At 37.5% G+C, this 18,272-nt stretch overlaps 1 protein-coding gene across 6 annotated transcripts in view; it reads right to left on the reverse strand.

Moving 5' to 3' along the window:
• Positions 1-18,272, reverse strand: part of KLHL2 (kelch like family member 2) — a 116,595-nt gene that overhangs the window by 44,159 nt on the left and 54,164 nt on the right. For all 6 annotated transcript variants that reach the window (XM_027068521.2, XM_027068497.2, XM_027068510.2 and 3 more), the window contains one exon: positions 3,504-3,666. In XM_027068521.2, coding sequence (XP_026924322.1) covers positions 3,504-3,666 — 163 coding nt within the window. The remainder of the gene's footprint in view (positions 1-3,503; positions 3,667-18,272) is intronic.

The following is an 18,272-nucleotide window of genomic DNA, read 5'->3' on the forward strand; positions in this document are numbered from 1 at the left end:
TAACAAGTTCATAGAAGACATTTCCATGGAACACCTTAATTCTTTCATTATACCTGTATAATTTAACTATAATAAACACCAGAGAGCTCTTTTCCAATCTGCAAGAGAAAGGAATAAAGCAGATCTTATGTCCAGAATCTCTGGTGAGTGTTCAAAGGACAGGAGTGCTCCAGTCTCTGAAGTGCAGGCTACGTTGGATCAGAAAGTGCCCTGAGGTTAAGCAAGCCTTCTTTCCTTTCCTTTCCCATTCTTCCTCTCTGCCAGCTCCCCTCTCTCCTCCCTCCTTCTTTCCTTGTATGTATGTCTGTATGAACCCTTCTATTATTGCTCTGTATTCCTTCCTTCCCCTTCCTCTTCCCCTTCCCTTTCCTTTCCTTTCCCTTCCTTTCCTTTCCTTCCTAGAAAGGCCTGTCACAGGCCTACCTAGCCCACTATCTAGGACAGAAAAATGAAAAGGTAACATATTAACTTTCTCAGTTGTCACTGTCTCCCTTCACCGCACCCCCCCCCCGCCCCCCGCCCAGATCATTTCACATGCTGGTTTGTTTGAACGTGAAAGTAACTGAAGAATTTGGGCAGATTTTCTGGATGCAAAAAGTGCTTGAATTGTACAAAGAAAGAAGGGAAGGACTAAAAAACTATCATTTGTTCACAACAGAAAAAAAAAGTTACCTTCCTGCAAGGACTCCTGACCTCCCCACCTCCTATCTGCTTAAGATATAAACAACAATCAGATATTTTCACTAGGAAGAACAACTGTTTTTTAGTAGTCTACTGAATTACATAATTCAGAAAGTTTGTTATTAATATACCAAAGTATATGGAGATAGTTTCATTATATGAAGTGGGTCAATGCAATTTTATTTCTTTAAAATTATGAGTGAAATATATAGATAATATGACAGAATGGCCTCAAATAATACAAGAAGATGAAAAATTCATCAAGATGTAGACCTACCATTTGTACTCTTCTACATATACATTAGATTTCATTAAAAATAACATAAAAAATAACAACAGAGGAGGGGGATAGTTAGTAACAGAGGGATATATAGTTGAACAAGATTTTCCATGAATTTACAACATTTAAAGTTCAATGATGAATACCATTCTATTTTTATATGTGTCACAGTTTTTCATAATAAAAAAATGCTGTAAAATGTTACTTATAAACTCAAGCAAATATAAGATTCAAATGCATGGTATAAAAACAGCGTATCTTTTAAGACTAGACTTTGATTTAAAATACAGAACATTAAAAGCTAAGAACTGGGGCGCCTTGGTGGCTCGGTCAGTTGAGCATCTGACTCTTCATTTCAGCTCAGGTCATGAGCCTCACGTCGAGCTCCACACTGAACATGGAGCCTGCTTGGGATTCTCCTTCTCTCCTTCTCCCCCGCTTGTGCTCTCTCTCTCTCTCTCTGTCTCTCTCTCAAATATTAATTAACTAATTAATTAATTAAGGAGAGCCTGGCTGTCTCAGTTGGTAGACTATGCAACTCTTGATCTCAGAGTTATGAATTCAAGCCCCACATTGGGCATGGAGTCTAGCTTCAAAAAAAAAAAAAAAGAAAAAAAAAGGAATTTTTTTTCTTCATAATTTTGCTGAAAATGACAATAAACTCTCCATGAAAATGTCTTTGCATAATTATGAAGAAAGACTCTACAAACCAAGATACAGAAGTGTTCAAATTCTAGTAGAGAATTGTTCATATTTTATACTTTATAACAATACATTTAAGATTTTAAATAAGAGAAAGAAATAATTAAATCTCATAAAAATCTCCTAAACACACAGTACATGAGTTGGTTCTGACAGGAGCAGAACTAGGAGTTCCAGTATATCATGTGAATCATGTGTGGACATCTTTTGCTTGAATCCTGCTTTACTCATTCTGTCCCCAGCCCCTCTCCCTACCTCTTAAAAGTCAGTAATGTGTATCAAGTAATATGAGACAACGAGCTGCCCAAGAAAGATATGTTAAACAGTGATTGTTTCCTGCAGAAAAAAAAAAAAATCCAAAAATATACAAGCCTCCTTCATTCTCCCAATATAAATCACTTATAACAGGCACATTATGTCTAGAGTTAATGGATCTTACAGATTTAGAAGGAAACTTTTCTATTTAGCTGAAGAACAGCTGAAGAACACTGGAACACATCACTGAATCCAAATTTATCTTTGGTTTTTCTTAAAATGCCTCATCCCACTCAAAAGGATTACATGAATATCATTACATATTATAGACATTCCCCAACTTACAGAAGGGTTATGTGCTAAAAGTTCATCTCTAACTAAGCTTTCTGAAATTCAGATCACATTTTCTCACTGAAAGAATTTTATAAAGGGTAGTCAGGTCAGTCAGGTCACCCTAAGAAATCTATAAAGTTCAAACTTACTGGGCCTTTTATGTTTCTCTGCAGCACTGTGGTTTTCTTTTCTTTCCAACTAGCCACCTAACCATTATTTCTTTGAAAAAATGCAACAGAGATTCTAGGAATACTCGTCTCCAATGCTTTGTGCGTGCATGCGCGTGCGCACACGCGCGCACGCACAGACACACACACACACACACACACCTTGCCCAGGTCTATGTGCCACGATGTCCCTTACCCATCAGAGTAAGCACAGTGGAACAGTTTAGACAAGGGGCTCTTGCGTTTGAAGGCTGAAGGAAGTTTTAGGGTTCTGTTTTATTGGGTCTCACAAATACAGGACAGAGATGGTGGGTTATAACTTCTATCAGGCTTATCTTCTCAAAGATGATTTAAAAAATTAGAAGCTTCCTAATAATCACTTTTAATACATATATTTTTAAATGCTTATAAACTCAGAGGAAAAATCAATTAGAGGTTACTTTTGTGTACTTTAGCTACCTCCAAAGTTATAACAAGAAACTCTCCTCCTAGACTGGAGTGATGGGGGGATCAGAGGGTCCCTACACAGCAACTGAAGTGATGGCTTCCTTGACAAGGGCAAAGGGCTGCCCTCTGCCACAGGAGGGCGCCAGCAGGAGGTCCTGAGAACTGTTGTCTAAGGAGAAAGCTGCCTATATTTCAAATCTACTTTTCCACTTTACCCAAAGGCAACTAGATTTCATCACCTTGAAAATGGTTAAGCCACTAGATTGTTCTCCTGGGTGCAAGAAAAAGGTGTAAGAAGCCATAGAAATAAAATGACTTAGTTTCATATGCAAATATTTTCTCATATGCCTGTTAATTTGACAGTTTGAAAGAAAGAGATATAGAGATTCAATACTTGCATAAAACTGCTATTCTATTCTTTAGACTCAATACCAATTCATAGAGTTTTTTGAGGTCAGAATTTTATAAGTATGCTTTAATTATGCAGTGATACATTATAAGATTTTAAATGGATTTTTATAAGGTTCAGATCCAGAAACATGACGTAACTTTCCAGAAATTACTACAGAATTTTATCAGAACTCAAGAGTTCCAGATTCCTCCCGGTCTCAAACTCAGCTGAGGTCTACTCTACTTGCCTGCATAGGTGTTGGCTTTGTTCAGGAGGTCTGTGCACGCATGCATATCAGCAAAAGCCCGAATTCCTAAGCAGTTGACAGGGTGAAGCTGAGATTCCAAAAATTCACAGCAAGTCTTCTTCACATCCTGTAACTGTAACAGCCCAGCTGCTGGGAGAAGTACCTGCAACATCCAAGGAAGCAGTTAGGCAGGTGGATGAAAGAACAGTCACTACTTACCACTCCTACCCAGGGCACAACAGATGCAGGCAGAATTTATCTGCATCCAGACCCAAACACTCCATAGAAAAGGAATGCAACAACCATTTGCCAAAAGGGTGATGCCCACATTCCCCCATAATTTCTACAGTATCTTTCAAGGATCTCTTCCTGGCCTTAAGAATATAAGAGATAGGAGATCATATTAGATTAATGGTTCTGTTTATAAGCATAAACCAAACGCACCTTTGAATTTGAAAAATATAAATTATTAGGATGCTAGGGGGTGCTATACGGTTCAGTGAAAATGTTTTTGCCCCTTAATTCAAGCAGTCATGAGTTTCAGCGATTTGTAGGGAAGGCATGAGCCCAAAGTAATACATATCACAACAAAGCCTCATTTTGTTCTCCCACTGTCTGAAGAGCACAACAAGCTGCTTTCCTTAAGAGGACGGAGCAGTTTTAAATTCAACAGTCTCTGTACAAGCAGTTTCTCTCAAATGTAATATATGTGCTAAAAAAGAAAACACAAAAAGTAATTACCTAATATCAACTTTTAAATTTGTATTTTTATTTGAGTAACTCCACGAGATTTTGTATTAATTATAGGTTTTTCTATGGGACTTAACCAGTATCTTTACTATAAATACTATATTCAATACCACAACTACTTTTCAAATAGGTCAGTAATGGAAATGCTTTTTCTTGTAAGTGAATCAGTGTGAAGCTATGTTAAGTATCACATCTGAAAGTCAAATTAAGTGGGAAAACTTATAAAAAATGAAGTTCTTGAACATCTGCTGCTCTTTTACAAAGGCAAAAGAAAAAATAAGCCTCAACTATTAGAACAATGGTCAATTTTAGAAAAGATCACATTAGCATAAAAAAATAAATAAAACCTAAGTTCCTTCAGGAATTGACTCTTATATCTGCCAAGCTGTAGCCCAAAGGGAAAAAGAGAAAAGAAACAGTAGTTCTAGAAATGTTTTATAATTTTCCTGTATCTATGTAATAAGTCCTAAATGTGGAAAAGAAAGAATATGTTTGTGTCTTTGCATAACAGAAACTACTCTGTTTTTTTTTTTAAGGAACCACAGTATTACCTCTCAACTCTAAAGGCTGCATGTGTGTTAACCCACATGCATACAAATGGTCATGAATTAAAGACTGAGAAAATAACTTTATGTTTTAGTGCAACTGTACCAACTAATAGTTTTCTCTAAAAACATACAAACAGTATCTAGTGGGCTTTTCCTTCTGAGTTTAAGAAAAATAAAGTGCAAATAATGCTGTTTATGGCCAAATCTTTTGTATAATATGTATAGTGTGTTTCATTACGTTATGAGAAATGATCTCCATGGAAACCTTTAGTTGTTGATAATTTGCAAATGGGAGGTTTTCCCACACGCGTATAATTGTGCTCTGAAGCAACATAAAATACATTCCAAGATGCTTAAGAGTGCTTGCCATTTAATTCAGCGAACACATACAGTTAAGAAAGTGGTCTTCAGTGTAAGATTCAATCTCTGTGAAATTTGCACAAGTAGTAATGATCACCCATCTGATCAGCATTTTCCCAGGGACAATCCAGTGAGGTAGAGTAGTATTCAAACTGCTTGGTAATGTAGAAAAGGCAGGAGCTTTGGGGGAAAAACATGGCTGAGCAGAAATGAGCTCACTCATGCACTGGTGGTAGGCACTGGCTTCAACGTTCTTGAAAAACAATATGCCCATTTCAGTCAAAATTACAAATGTACGGGTGCGCCTGAGTGGCTCAGTCGGTTGAGTAGCTGACTCTTGATTTCTGCTCAGGTCATGATCCCAAAGTCATGACTCTGAGCACCGTGCTGGGCTTCACGCAGTGTGGAGCCTCTTAAGATTCTCGCTTTTCTTCTCCGCCCCCCCCCCCCCGCCCCCCCGTTCACAGCGTCTCTCCCTCTCTCTCAAATAATTAAAAGAAAAAAATACAAATGCACAATCCTCTAACCCAGCAATTTAACCTATAGATACACTGATAAATGCACAAAATCTCACATGCTCAAGACATTATTTGGAGCACTTGGAGCACTACTCTGGGTAATAGCAAAAGTGAGGGTAAAGCCTAAATGTCCATTGTGAGGAGACCAATTAAACAATATCATCCATTCAATGGAATACTCTGCAGTCATTCAAAAGAATGAGGAAACTATATGAATGGGACAGTTTCTAAAATACATTCTTCAGTGAAAAAAATTAGTGATTGATTCATACTATGCTAACTAATACATCTACTCCCTCACGTGTATATATATCCATCTAAGAAAAGCAGCTACAGCAAGCTTTTAAAATTTTTGTTTCATTACTTGCAACTTCATCACTACCAAGCCCAGATCTACCTCATCAGGAGACTGAAATTCATAAAACTGTGTAATATATACACCAGGAATAGAAAAGTTATTCCGATTGTAAGCCACGTAGCTAGAAACTCACGTATAATTTTAATTTTTAAATGACAATGATGAGTCAAGTGGTTCCATGTTTGGCAAACAATATATATTAAATGCACCTTAAAGGTTAGTCAAATGTATAAAAGAAGCTTACTCATAATTTCGTTGTCAGTAAATCCTTTAAAATTGCCTCAGTTTTATGACATAATTTTACTAGGACTAAATTTCAATAGCTCCTAAGTATTAATTATGTACAGCTTCAAAAACAATGAATAACTAGCCCAGGCTTACTAACATGACCCACAGTCACTCATGCTGAAAACAGGAAAGCAGCCAGGGCCACACCTACTTTATGTATTAGATAGCCAGCAAAAAAACAAAACAAAATAAAAATGCTTCTAATTTCAGATGAACCACCTCTCACAATCAGAACCACTCAGTTGGCAGCCTGTGAGCTGGTTGCCTCGAGATCAAATCAAATCAAACCTTCTAATTTGTCTGATAAAGAAATCAAATCCCAGAGGAAGCCAGAAGACATGACCAAGTCATACAGCTGGTCAGTGGAAAGCTGAGCATATAATCAAATTTACCAACTCTTTGGTCTGTTGTTCTTTCTACTACCTTGGGCCCTATCTGTAGGTGCAGAATGGAAGTGCTTGTCCAATTTTTAAATCTCCAATACTGCTCTTTTCAGCAAGAGTAATAAAGACCACAATCATTTCAACAACCCATTCTTGCAATTGCTTCCATTTACTGAGTAATTACTACCTCAGGCACTGTGCTAAGCACTTGATATGCAATAATATCTGATTGTCTCCATTTCACACAAGTGAATATAGAGGGTTGGAGAAGATGGGTAACTTGCCCAAAGTCACACACCTCATATGGAACAGGTAGAGTCCGCTCTAAGAGCAGTATTTAACCAAAGTGAGTTGTAACGCTTTTAGATGGCACACATAAACATTCTGATGTCAATAGTTAAGAATACGATTTTAAATACGATTTATTTAAACAAGAACTGAGCCAATGTAGAGAAAACATCAAGTATTTACCAGTGTCAGCAGTATAGAATATAGCAAAATCATGAAAGTACACACAAATTACTAAACTTTAGAAAACTCTGAATTGAGAGGTCACATTAATCCTTCAATATCTGATAGCATTCTGATTTTTACGGTTCTTACATACCACTAAAAGGAAGGAAGTGCTTTAACCTGGGGCTATCACAGTCCCATGGCATATTTTCTACAGAGTGGATAAACTCTACTCTTAGTAACAAATGTCGGTAACACCCAGCAATGTAAAGAAGTGGTTTCTTAATTTGTTATTTAGGTCACAAAAATATCTTGGGCATTGTAATTAAGAGGTCTGAAGAATAAATTTGTGCCTTTAAAACTAATTTTTCTGAGCTCCCTAGAGCAAAGGTACAGCTGAATAGTGCTACTTCTTATATGAAGTGGAATCATATTGACACAATAAACCTCCAGCCACATAGCATTATGACCCAATGGAAATTTCCACTTGTTCCATTTTTCCATACGCTAGTATTAACCCTGAAATTGATTAAAATAACCCTACGGTGCTCTATGATCTAAAGTATATTCTAAAACATCAAAGAAAAAGCAATTATATTTGTTATATAATACAAATGTTAATGATGTATTCTAAGAATCAAAAAGTGATTAATTACCATATATTCTATTCCCATATATACTAAAGGGACGGCCACACTCCAAAAGCTGAAATATTTCTCTCGATTATGTTGAGCCCTGAGAAAAAATACAAAGTTGGCAGTGTGTCTTGGGGCCCAGCCTTTACCTCTCCCTCCAGCAGCCTCCTCCCTTGTCTCCCCTTTAGTTCTATTCTATCAACCTGGAGTTTCTCCACTCAGACCCTGGTGTTTTCACCATGATCTCTCAGTCCCTTTCAGGTCACTACTAACAGCATCACACCATTTCATCTGCTTTGTAACACTCACCAATGTCAGAAATGATTTTATGTATCTGCTCTCATGTTTACTGTCTCTCTCTCTGCAAAAGAATATATGCTCTGGGACCACATCTGTTTACCCCCATTGTAACCTCAGGCACTACAAGAATATCTAGATGTATAATAAATGAATCAACCTGAATGTAAATTAACGTGTTACTCTCATAGGTATTTGTATTTTAAAAGAGATACAAATTTGGATGTCCTTTAACCCAGAAATACAAACTGTATTTCTAGGCTGTGTCTATATGGGACATCTGTGACCTACTGCAAATCCTTTCAGCCCCAACTCTTGCTCAAGCCAACACTGCAGCAACCAGGTCCAAGTAGACTTTGATCACCTTTGTGAAAATGTAACTTCACGGTGCCTCACCCCACCTCCTACCATAGCTCTCTCTGCCTTCCTAGCCAGGGAATGCACTGGGGACTCACACCTGCGCTATCTGGAAGCACAGGGGAAATAATGCTTATGGGGCCACCCTAACCTATGGAGAATGGTCTAAGGAAAGATGACAGCTAAATGCTTCTCCTCTGTATTCCCAAGCAAATACTTCTGAGACACATTTCATAAACCTCCTCAGAAGGTCCTGGTAAGAACAAACATCTTACATTTTAGCTGTGACCAGATCTATACCACACTTTGAATTGGTTTTCCCTCCTTTCCAATTCAAATTCCCTATTCATTCACTGTTGCTCTCTTGGATCACTTTCCAAATAAACTAACTGTACGAAATCTTGCTTTCAGGGAAACCCCAGGCCATTACACTGCACATGGAATAAGCTGTAAATGTGAATATACTTAGTTACAAGAATATGAATTATAGTGCTGTTTATACTATTAAAATTGAAAAGAACTCAAATGTCCAATAACAAGAGACAAACGAAGTAGATTCTGTACTATCAGTAAAATTGAATACTTTGTAAATATTAAAAGACATACAATAGACACATATCTAATGACCTGGAAAAATATTCCTAATACATTCAGTATACAAAGATAATTTCTAAACAAAATATACAATACAATCCGCTTCTTTGTAAACACACAAACACAACAACATAAAGAGCACTAGAGGAATATAAATATACTGCAACTGTTAACAGGGATCATCTCTGGTTAGTGGTAGTGTTAAGACTTTCTATTTACTTCTTTTTATTTGCATTTCCTAAATTTTCAATAATGAATATGTACCATTTAAATAGTCACATATTATTTAAGAGAAAGTTGGGGAGAAACAAACAAAAGACTGTCTTTCTGGATCTCTAGAACTCCAGACAACATAGCAATGGTGAAGGGAGCTATTTATTGAATAATTATCACCCACCGCTTGTCAGACATTATTTCAGTTTGACCTGTATTCTGAGTATCAGGAGTCTCAAAGGCCTATGATCATCAAACCAGTGTTCTGCAGAGTGTTATGGAGGCTCTACACACTATTACTCTTCCTGTTCACATGAATAGCGCTATCTCCAAGTGCTGGGAAAAACATGAAGTAATAGAACATGACCAGCTGATTAAATAAACTTAAAATCTATCACCTCAGCAAATAGAAAAAATTTATTTTCACCCAGATATGCTGATTTCCAAAATAGGGAGACAATAAAAGCCTAAGCATTTTACACTGTGGAGACATTTTCTGCAATGAACAAAAGAAGCAGGGGAAAAGCTACCACTGATTAGAGAAGACAAGTAGAACACTAGACACAGAAGACACCCAAGACAAACAATTAGCACCCGTGTGACACTCTTACACCAGCTGCACATTTTAAAGTAAGATGCTTTCATCCTACTTCACTTTGTTTGACAAGCCAAATTATACAGAAGATGTTTCACTTAGACAAGTACACTCCTTCTGCTTGGCTATTAGGATCTGCAATTTATTTTCAGCTCGGGCATTTACTCCATAGGGGGAAATAATTTATGTAGTAAGTCTTTTAAATCCTGAGCCATTAGCAGTGTGTTTATTAGAAGAGACTACCAAGGGGTCTGACTGCTCCATAGACAAGATTTCCAGATGTCTATGAAAGTATGCAAATATGAAACAGCTCAGTCACTGTTAACTTTACAGTAGGTTTACTGCTAAAAAGCAGGTTTTTTATTAATTTCCCAGCCATTTTATATTCACATGAGAAGCACCTGTTTGTTTACAGAGTAAGGAAGGGCCTTGTGTGTCAGGAATGACCTGGAAACAAAAAAGGAGACAGCTGTTCAAAGAGCACGCAGAGACAGAAGAAATTATCCCCAAACTTAAAGAAGCTCTATGTTGTTGGACCAAAAAAGTCTCACTACGAAAGAAAACCTATAACTTTCATTAGCATATATCTTCCAAAATCTGCATTTAGTCTCCAAATTATAAATAAGTCATGTTTCACAAGTTTACTTTTTCAATTGGCTGCTTACTACTCATTTAATCATAGAAACAGTATTGAAAAGTTATAAATCACAATATCAAAGAATATAATATTACTACTTGACTGCTGTGACCCTATGGGGCACTGGGTGCAGGAAAGAAGGAGAAAGAAAGTTTCCTTCCTCCTTCTGGGGTGCAGGCCTGGCTGGGGGCAGAATTTTGAAATAGGAAGTGTGCGCCCTTGGCATCCTGCCATCTCATTCACACTTTTACAACTCAAAGCCCTAAACCTTGGCCACCAGGAGTCAGCCTCTGCTCTGTGCACCCAGCTATGGTTCTCCACACAGATCTGCCTTTCCTGACTGCTAAGTGTTTCATCCTGTAAATATACTGACCTCACCTCTCTCCTCCCAACACCCCGCACCCCAAGCTCCATCCCTCGGGATAGCTACTGCCAGCAGAGTCAAAATGAAAGCCGTCTTATTATTAATTCATACTAATTGCTAATAATGCATCACCTTCCAGGACAAATCCCTTCCAGGGATATTTAATGTTTTAAGAGATGCTAACTCTTAAGCAGAATACATCTGTAACTGAGGTCATTTCCAATGGTATAACAAATGAAGCGAAAAGGCAAAAGAAGTATGGAAAGAGGAAATATGTGGGCAATGTGGCTTTCCCACAGGCTGAAAACCACCTATCCTATACTACCCTTTTAACAACTGCTTTTTCCATTCTTTTTAACCTAAGTTTTCTCTAAAATTTCTAACTTATTCAACAGTGGCTCAAATGTATAACAAAGACAGCACCTACCTTGTAGAGTTGTTGAAAAAAATTAAATAAGATGGCCTACCATTCAACACAGTGCCTGACACATGGTAGAGTAGAGCATTAGCTCCAATTCAAGGCATTGCTTCTCGGATTGAATCCAACATCCAATCCCATGACAAGAGAATGCCAGGATCTCCTTTCTCCCTCACAAGATGATGTTCTATGACAGATCATTTCCAAAGAGCATAAGGTTGCTTTCTTTTTTGAGCAAATATTCCCAAAGTAAAAGATACAATCCAGGACACTTTGGAAAAGAACAAACACAGCATGTGAAAAAGGGAAATACAGGGGCACCTACATGGGTGGCTCAGTTGGATGAACATCCAACTACAGCTCAGGTCATGATCTTGCAGTTCGTGAGTTTGAGCTCCACATTGGGCTCACTGCTGTCAGCACAGAGTCCACTTTGGATCATCTGTTCCCCAGTCTTTGCCCCTCCCCCGCTTGTGCTCTCCCCAAAATAAATATTTTTAAGAAAGAAAATGGGAAATATGTTTGATATCCCACTAGTTATTAAGTAAATATAAATTAAAATAATGAGGCCGCATTTTATAACTATTGCTACTTTTAACGACATATATTCAGGTCAAGGTACAGTAAGCCTTGGCCCCTATCACATTTTTGCCTTCACTGTAAACTAGTCAACTCTCTTAGAAGGGAAATAGACAAGGGGCACCTAGGTGGCTCAGTCAGTTGAGCGTCCACCTTCAGCTCAGGTCATGAACTCACGGCCTGTGGGTTCAAGCCCCATGTCAGGCTCTGTGCTAACAGCTCAGAGCCTGGAACCTGCTTCCGATTTTGTCTTGGTCTCTTTCTGCCCCTCTCCCACTTGTGCACTGTCTCTCTCTCTCTCTCTCTCTCTCTCTCTCTCAAATACAAATAAACATTTAAAAAATTTTTTTAAAGAAAGGAAATAGGCAGTATTCATCAAAGGTACCAAAAAATATAAAAGTTTAAAGCATTTGATACTGGAAGTAAGTTCCTGAAAATCTACCCTGAGAAAATAGTTCAAAAATTGGAACAGACTAAATCCATAAATTTTACTTTAGCATTATTTATAAGAGTTCCTGGGGGAAAAACCAGAAACAACTATGGATTTAACAATATGGCAACAATTAAGTGCATTATGTTAAACCACATGATGAAACATTATAATCAATGACAATGAAGACTAATAATGGTTTTAAAAAACTAATATTTCTAAAATATTTTCAATAACATACAATATTATAAAATTGGATTGACATACTGCTCTAACCTATACTCATATTAGAAAAACTTAACAGACATCAAGTTCCTTTGATCTCAAGGAACTTGATTAGTAAAACAATGTTGACAGAGAAAAAACAAACAACAGAACATTTCCACACCATTTATTTTTTCTAGCACAAAATGGACGTAGAGACAGTGGTGCACTGGTCTTTTTAACCACAGATTGACTCCCTGCCCTCGCATCTCTCAGTTCTATAGCTGGCAGCACTGGATCTGGATCCAATCCTGTCTCTAATCAGAGAGAACGTCTGGGCTCTAACTAACAAGCAGCACAACCTGGTCGACTTCATGTCAGTGCTAATGTGACACTGGGTACTTTGATGCTTTGTTTCCTGGACAAAGTTCCAGCCCGCCTTCCTGTAACTAGGACCCTCTCCTAGTGGGCATCAGCAACGTGGCCCTACTTCACTGTGCACGGAGCAGTTCTCCTGGAGGCTGACATGCTGCCCCTGGGTGCCAGCCCAGAAAATAAAGCCTTGTTCCCAGGCTCCCTTCTCCTCTTGTTCTGCAAGGACCTCCTGCCGGGCTCAACTTCTATTCATCAAACATGCCTATCCTATGGGCAGTTCCTGATTACTCACCTAAGAAATACTTATTGAGCACATAGTCCAGGGTCCAATCACTAGTGTAGGTTCTAGGGCAATGGCAGTAAACAGAATGTACAAATATACCAGCCATCCTACAGCTTGGATTCTAATAGGTAGTGCTTCCATTTAGTAAGGGCATGTGTAACTTCCATCATCCCAGCACTCCAGCCCTTCAAAGTGGTCTTTGGATCTCAAAGTCTACAGTCTAGGGGCACGTGGGTGATGTCGGTTAAGCATCTGACCCTTGTTTTTGGCTCAGGTTGTGCTCTCACAGTTCGTGAGTTTGAGTCCTGCATCGGGCTCTGTGCTGATAGCGCAGAGCCTGCCTGGGATTCTCTCTCTCTCCCTCTCTCTCTGCCCCTCCCTTGTTCTTTCGCTTTCTCTCTCTCCCTCAAAATAAATAAACAAAAAAAATTTTTTTTTAATAAAAATAAAGTCTAGAGGCACTGGAGGACTCAAGAGCTATAGATTTTAATCCCCATCTGTCACTAAATTCCTATAAAGCCTCAGGGGCAGAATAGAGTTAGCATGAAAAGAATGGAGAATGGAAACCATACCACAGGCTCAAGAGGCAGAGAACTCTGGTCTTGAGTGCTAGCTGTGTGAGCCAAGAAAACCACTTAACCCTTCTGAGCTGCAATTCTCTAAGCTGTAAAAAACAATTCTGTGTCCAAGATGTTGTAAAAACTAAATGAGATCAGTACTTTAGCAAAGTGGCTGGAACAGGGAAGGTAGGCAGCCCCTTCTTCCTCAATGAATATTTTATTCTATTTCCGCTACCATTTATCAGAATTAATCCACTTTAATTTCCTCTCCTTTAGTCCTTCCTCTCCAAAATCACTACAAATAAAAAAACATGAGTACTAGTCTCTTGACTAACTGATCATGCATTTTACTCCTATTATAGATCAAAATTTCCCCTGTATCTCCCCTGGATTCTCCAGGATTCTTCCTTTCCACAACCTCAGAATTTCATGAATAACCAAAGAACAGACCAACAGACTGTCAATGATTCCACATCCACCTTCCAAAAACAGAATTTAAACTGGTGGTGAGACTGAGGCATCAATGCACTGTCTAAAGAAGAACACAGGGACCAAAATGTCCTGTCAGCAGGCTTCAAAAATATTTTTTAAAGAAACAAATAAAAGCAAGCAAGTTTAAGGGGCCAACGTTATCAATAAAGGTGAGGAGTCTTAGTACGAGGGATAGTGACACTTCCGGCTTTTCAAAGGTGCTGCACGGATGTATTTACAACTGTGCATGAGAAATGCCAAACTGTCCCAATAAGTTATCTTCACTGTCTTTCTGTGGCAGTCATTCCTTAGACCAGGGAAAGTAATCCAAATCACTCTCCAGGGTACTGTGTTGCTTTATTATACACAACTCCCTCTTCCTCTCCTCCCTCTTGGTCTTTCCCCTCTTCCCCTCTCCCTCTCACCTTTCTGTCTTTGCCCGCTCCTTTTCCATCTTCTTTCTAAACTGATTTCTATTATTCAGAGCCTCTCCACCCCTGCACACTACCAAGTCTATTCCAGTGGAATTTTTTTAAGACCAAAGAGACTGATAATACTTTTTGAAGATTTTTGTTTGTTTGTTTTCACAAATATAACACTTAAACCACATAGACACCCATGCATGTATGCACACAAACACGCACATCCATAACACACTCTTCCTCCTTAGACAAATGACTTTTTCTGTTGCATGTCATTTTTCACCAAAAATTATTTTATATTCTCTCTTTCCAACCGTGTCTGTAATCAATATTCATATACTATCATCTCCCAAACTGTCAAAGCCTAGGCTTGACATGAAAGAGAGATCACAGGATAAAATTATTGCTGGAGAATAAAAAGTGAGAAAATATATGATAAGAAAGCACATGTCAAGCAAAAAAAAAAATCACATTTAATAGACAATTTAATAACTTTATCTATCTTACTGATTAGCCTCTCCCTGACCCTAACTACAGCTTAATTATAGACTATGTATTTCTCAACATTCTTTATCAAAGTGCCTTAAATCCTATTCATAACAGCCCAAAACTTTAATTTTTTTAATGTTTATTTATTTTTGAGAGAGAAAGAGGGAGTGCACTCACGCGACTGAGCAAGGGAGGGGCCCAGAGAGAGGGAGACACAGGATCCAAAGCAGGCTCCAGGCTCTGAGCTGTCAGCACGGAGCCCAATGTGGGGCTTGAACCCACAGACCACGAGATCATTACCTGATCTGAAGTCAGACGCTCAACTGACTGAGTCACCCAGGCGCTCCAAGACAATCCAAAACGTTAAATACAGGTCCATTATCACCCCCCAAAACTGCAATAAACCCATACAATGGAACACTCAGTATTTATAAAAAGGAACTAACTACTGAAACTTGCAGCAACACAGATAAATCTCACAAATATTATGTTGTGCCAAAGAAGTCAGCCTCAAAAGAATACATTCTGTGTGATTCTATTTATATAAAGTTCAATAACAGGCAAAACTTAGAAATCTTATCAATGGTTGCCTGGAGTCAGGGGTAAGAAATTTATTAGAAAGAAGCTTGAAATTACAAAGGTTCAATATCCTGATCTGGGTGTGTGCATTTGCTAAAACTTAGCAAACTGAACAGTTAAGATGCATGATGTACGAACAATAGCCCACTAGGAAAAAAAAAAATGAGTGCTTTAAGCCCACACAAAGATTAACCAGAAGTCAGTGGAAGGCATTTATAAATTATGAAACAAAATTTTTAAATGGAAAATAATAATCCTCTCTGATAGAATCCCAAATAAGAAAATAAACAAAAACATATTAAAATGTATTTACATGACCAAATCTCTATACTAGTATTTGTAAAGTTAATTTAAAACAATAGCTTTTGAATACATGTTAGTGATACAGCTATCTTCTATTTTCACAAAAAAATAAAGTTTTCATAAATTATATATCCTGGGAAAAGGCACATGTACACATGTACACCAGATGATCAGAAGCATATTCATTCTAATGTGACATTGGAATTAAGACTTTGAGGTCCAAAAGGTAGTATTTCTTAAAGCTGTATGTCAATAATGCTAGGATTTACAAAACCTTTGGCTTATTTCAAACCAAATATGCCAGAACCACAGATAATTCAACCACTCTAGGCTCTCACCACCTAAAATGGTTTGAAGAAAGGGACCCTGAACACTGGCAACAACCTGGCACAGATGTACTATGCTCGACGCAGGCTCCAAACCTAAACAATGTGATATAAAGGTCAAAGATCAAGAAAAAAATCCACCTAATAAGGACTTTGATATATATCTAACTTTTCTAACTTTTTTCCCCTGCTCAAATTAGAACACTGCTATAAGATGCTAGGTCATAAACAGGATGGAGTCATTTTTTGCTCATCAAGATAAATTCTTCCTATACACCCCATGAAGCTAATTAAAATATGACTCACAAGATGATTCAACCATGGACATCTTCAAAGATTATATATTTCAATAACATAAACCACAAGTACCTTAATTATTAATATTTCTGGAGTACGTAGCTTTTCTCTCAACAAATACTTAAAAAACATTTTAAGTTTGATGTCTATCTAGTTTTATAACATGTTCTTATGATAAAGCTTCTAGATTTTTCTCAAACTAGCTGAACTCCAATGGCTTCTTCTATACTAAATTTTAAATAATAAGCTTTCATTTATTCTATACTCTTAACTTGTACAGAGTAAAACATAATTTAACTGGCATGACTGAAGAACAGATATTCTAGCTGGTCAAGCATTTTCATTAAAATTATGAGGATTACCAAGTTCAGACTTAAAATATAATAAAATACAATTAACATCAAAATTCAATTGTAAATAAATTTAAATTGTCCCGTAATTATTTTTTTATTTTATTTTGAGAGAAAGAGACAGAGAGAGAGAGAGAGAGAGAGAGAGCACACATACATGAGCAAGTTGAAGGCAGAGAGAAGGAAAAAGAAGTCCAAGCAGGCTCCACACTGTCAACCCAGAGCCCAAAAAGGGGTTGATCTCACGAACTGTGAGATCATGACCTGAGCAGAAATCAGGAGTCAGATGCTTAACCTACTGTGCCACCCAGGTGCCCCTACAGTAATTATTAATATAAAAGAAATTCACCACTTGGGGCCTCTGGATAATAATAAAGCAAAATTATCACTATTCTGGTAAAGTGATAAAATACTAGGTTAAGAGTTTTCTGGGTATTAGGATGTCAGACAAATTCATTTCAGTAATAGGATTTCCCATTGTAATTCCATAAACAACCACTAATCCTCAAAGTTTGATTCAATACATTTTTATGTTTGGGTTTTTTTGGGGGGGTTTTTTGTTTTGTTTTGTTTTTTACCTTTTAACATGTGTTTTCTAAGCACATCATCTGCCAAACTCTTTTAGTCGCAAAGAACTTCCTTTCTATCTCATAAGAAAAAGAGAACATGGGTGGAAAAAACAATAAGGCTTCCATAAACTCTGCTAGGAAAAATACCACTTTTCTTTGAGCCACTGCATGTCAAACCAATAAAAAAGGGTGTTACAAATTATACTGCAATCACCCCAGAGTGCTGCCTCCACACTAACCAAATAAACAAGTCTTGTTGGGTGGAGAGAAATCTCTAGCAAATTAAGATTTTTTTTTTTTTGGGTCACAAATATATTTCCTGATTCAGAATATAAAAAATGAGGGTAAGGTTACACGAGCCATTTTCTTTAACCCAATGATCCCAAACAATCTCAGTGGGTTCTTCTTCCTCGTGGTCTCAAGACTTTTTATTGCTGCCTCATTTCTTATTTCTGCTCAACATTTATAGAGCACTTCAATATATTTATAAGCTTTAACTGGTATATTTTATAGCATTTCTGTGAGATGTCAAAGTAGTATTAGCCTTATTTATAATAGCTGAAAAGCAGAAAGGTTAATGTTTTCCTTAAGGCCATTCCTGAAGTCAGTGGTTAAATTCAAGATTTGAACTCTGAATTCTCATACAATAATTAGCCAGAGTCCACTAGCACATGAAAGTTTTCTAGCAGGGAGCAAGTCTAAGGGGGCTGCATATTATTTTCTGAGTTATTCAGTAATAATTTGAATATGTAGTATTATATACT

Source organism: Acinonyx jubatus, chromosome B1 (assembly GCF_027475565.1).
Source record: "Acinonyx jubatus isolate Ajub_Pintada_27869175 chromosome B1, VMU_Ajub_asm_v1.0, whole genome shotgun sequence".
NCBI classification, from domain to species: Eukaryota; Metazoa; Chordata; class Mammalia; order Carnivora; family Felidae; genus Acinonyx; species Acinonyx jubatus.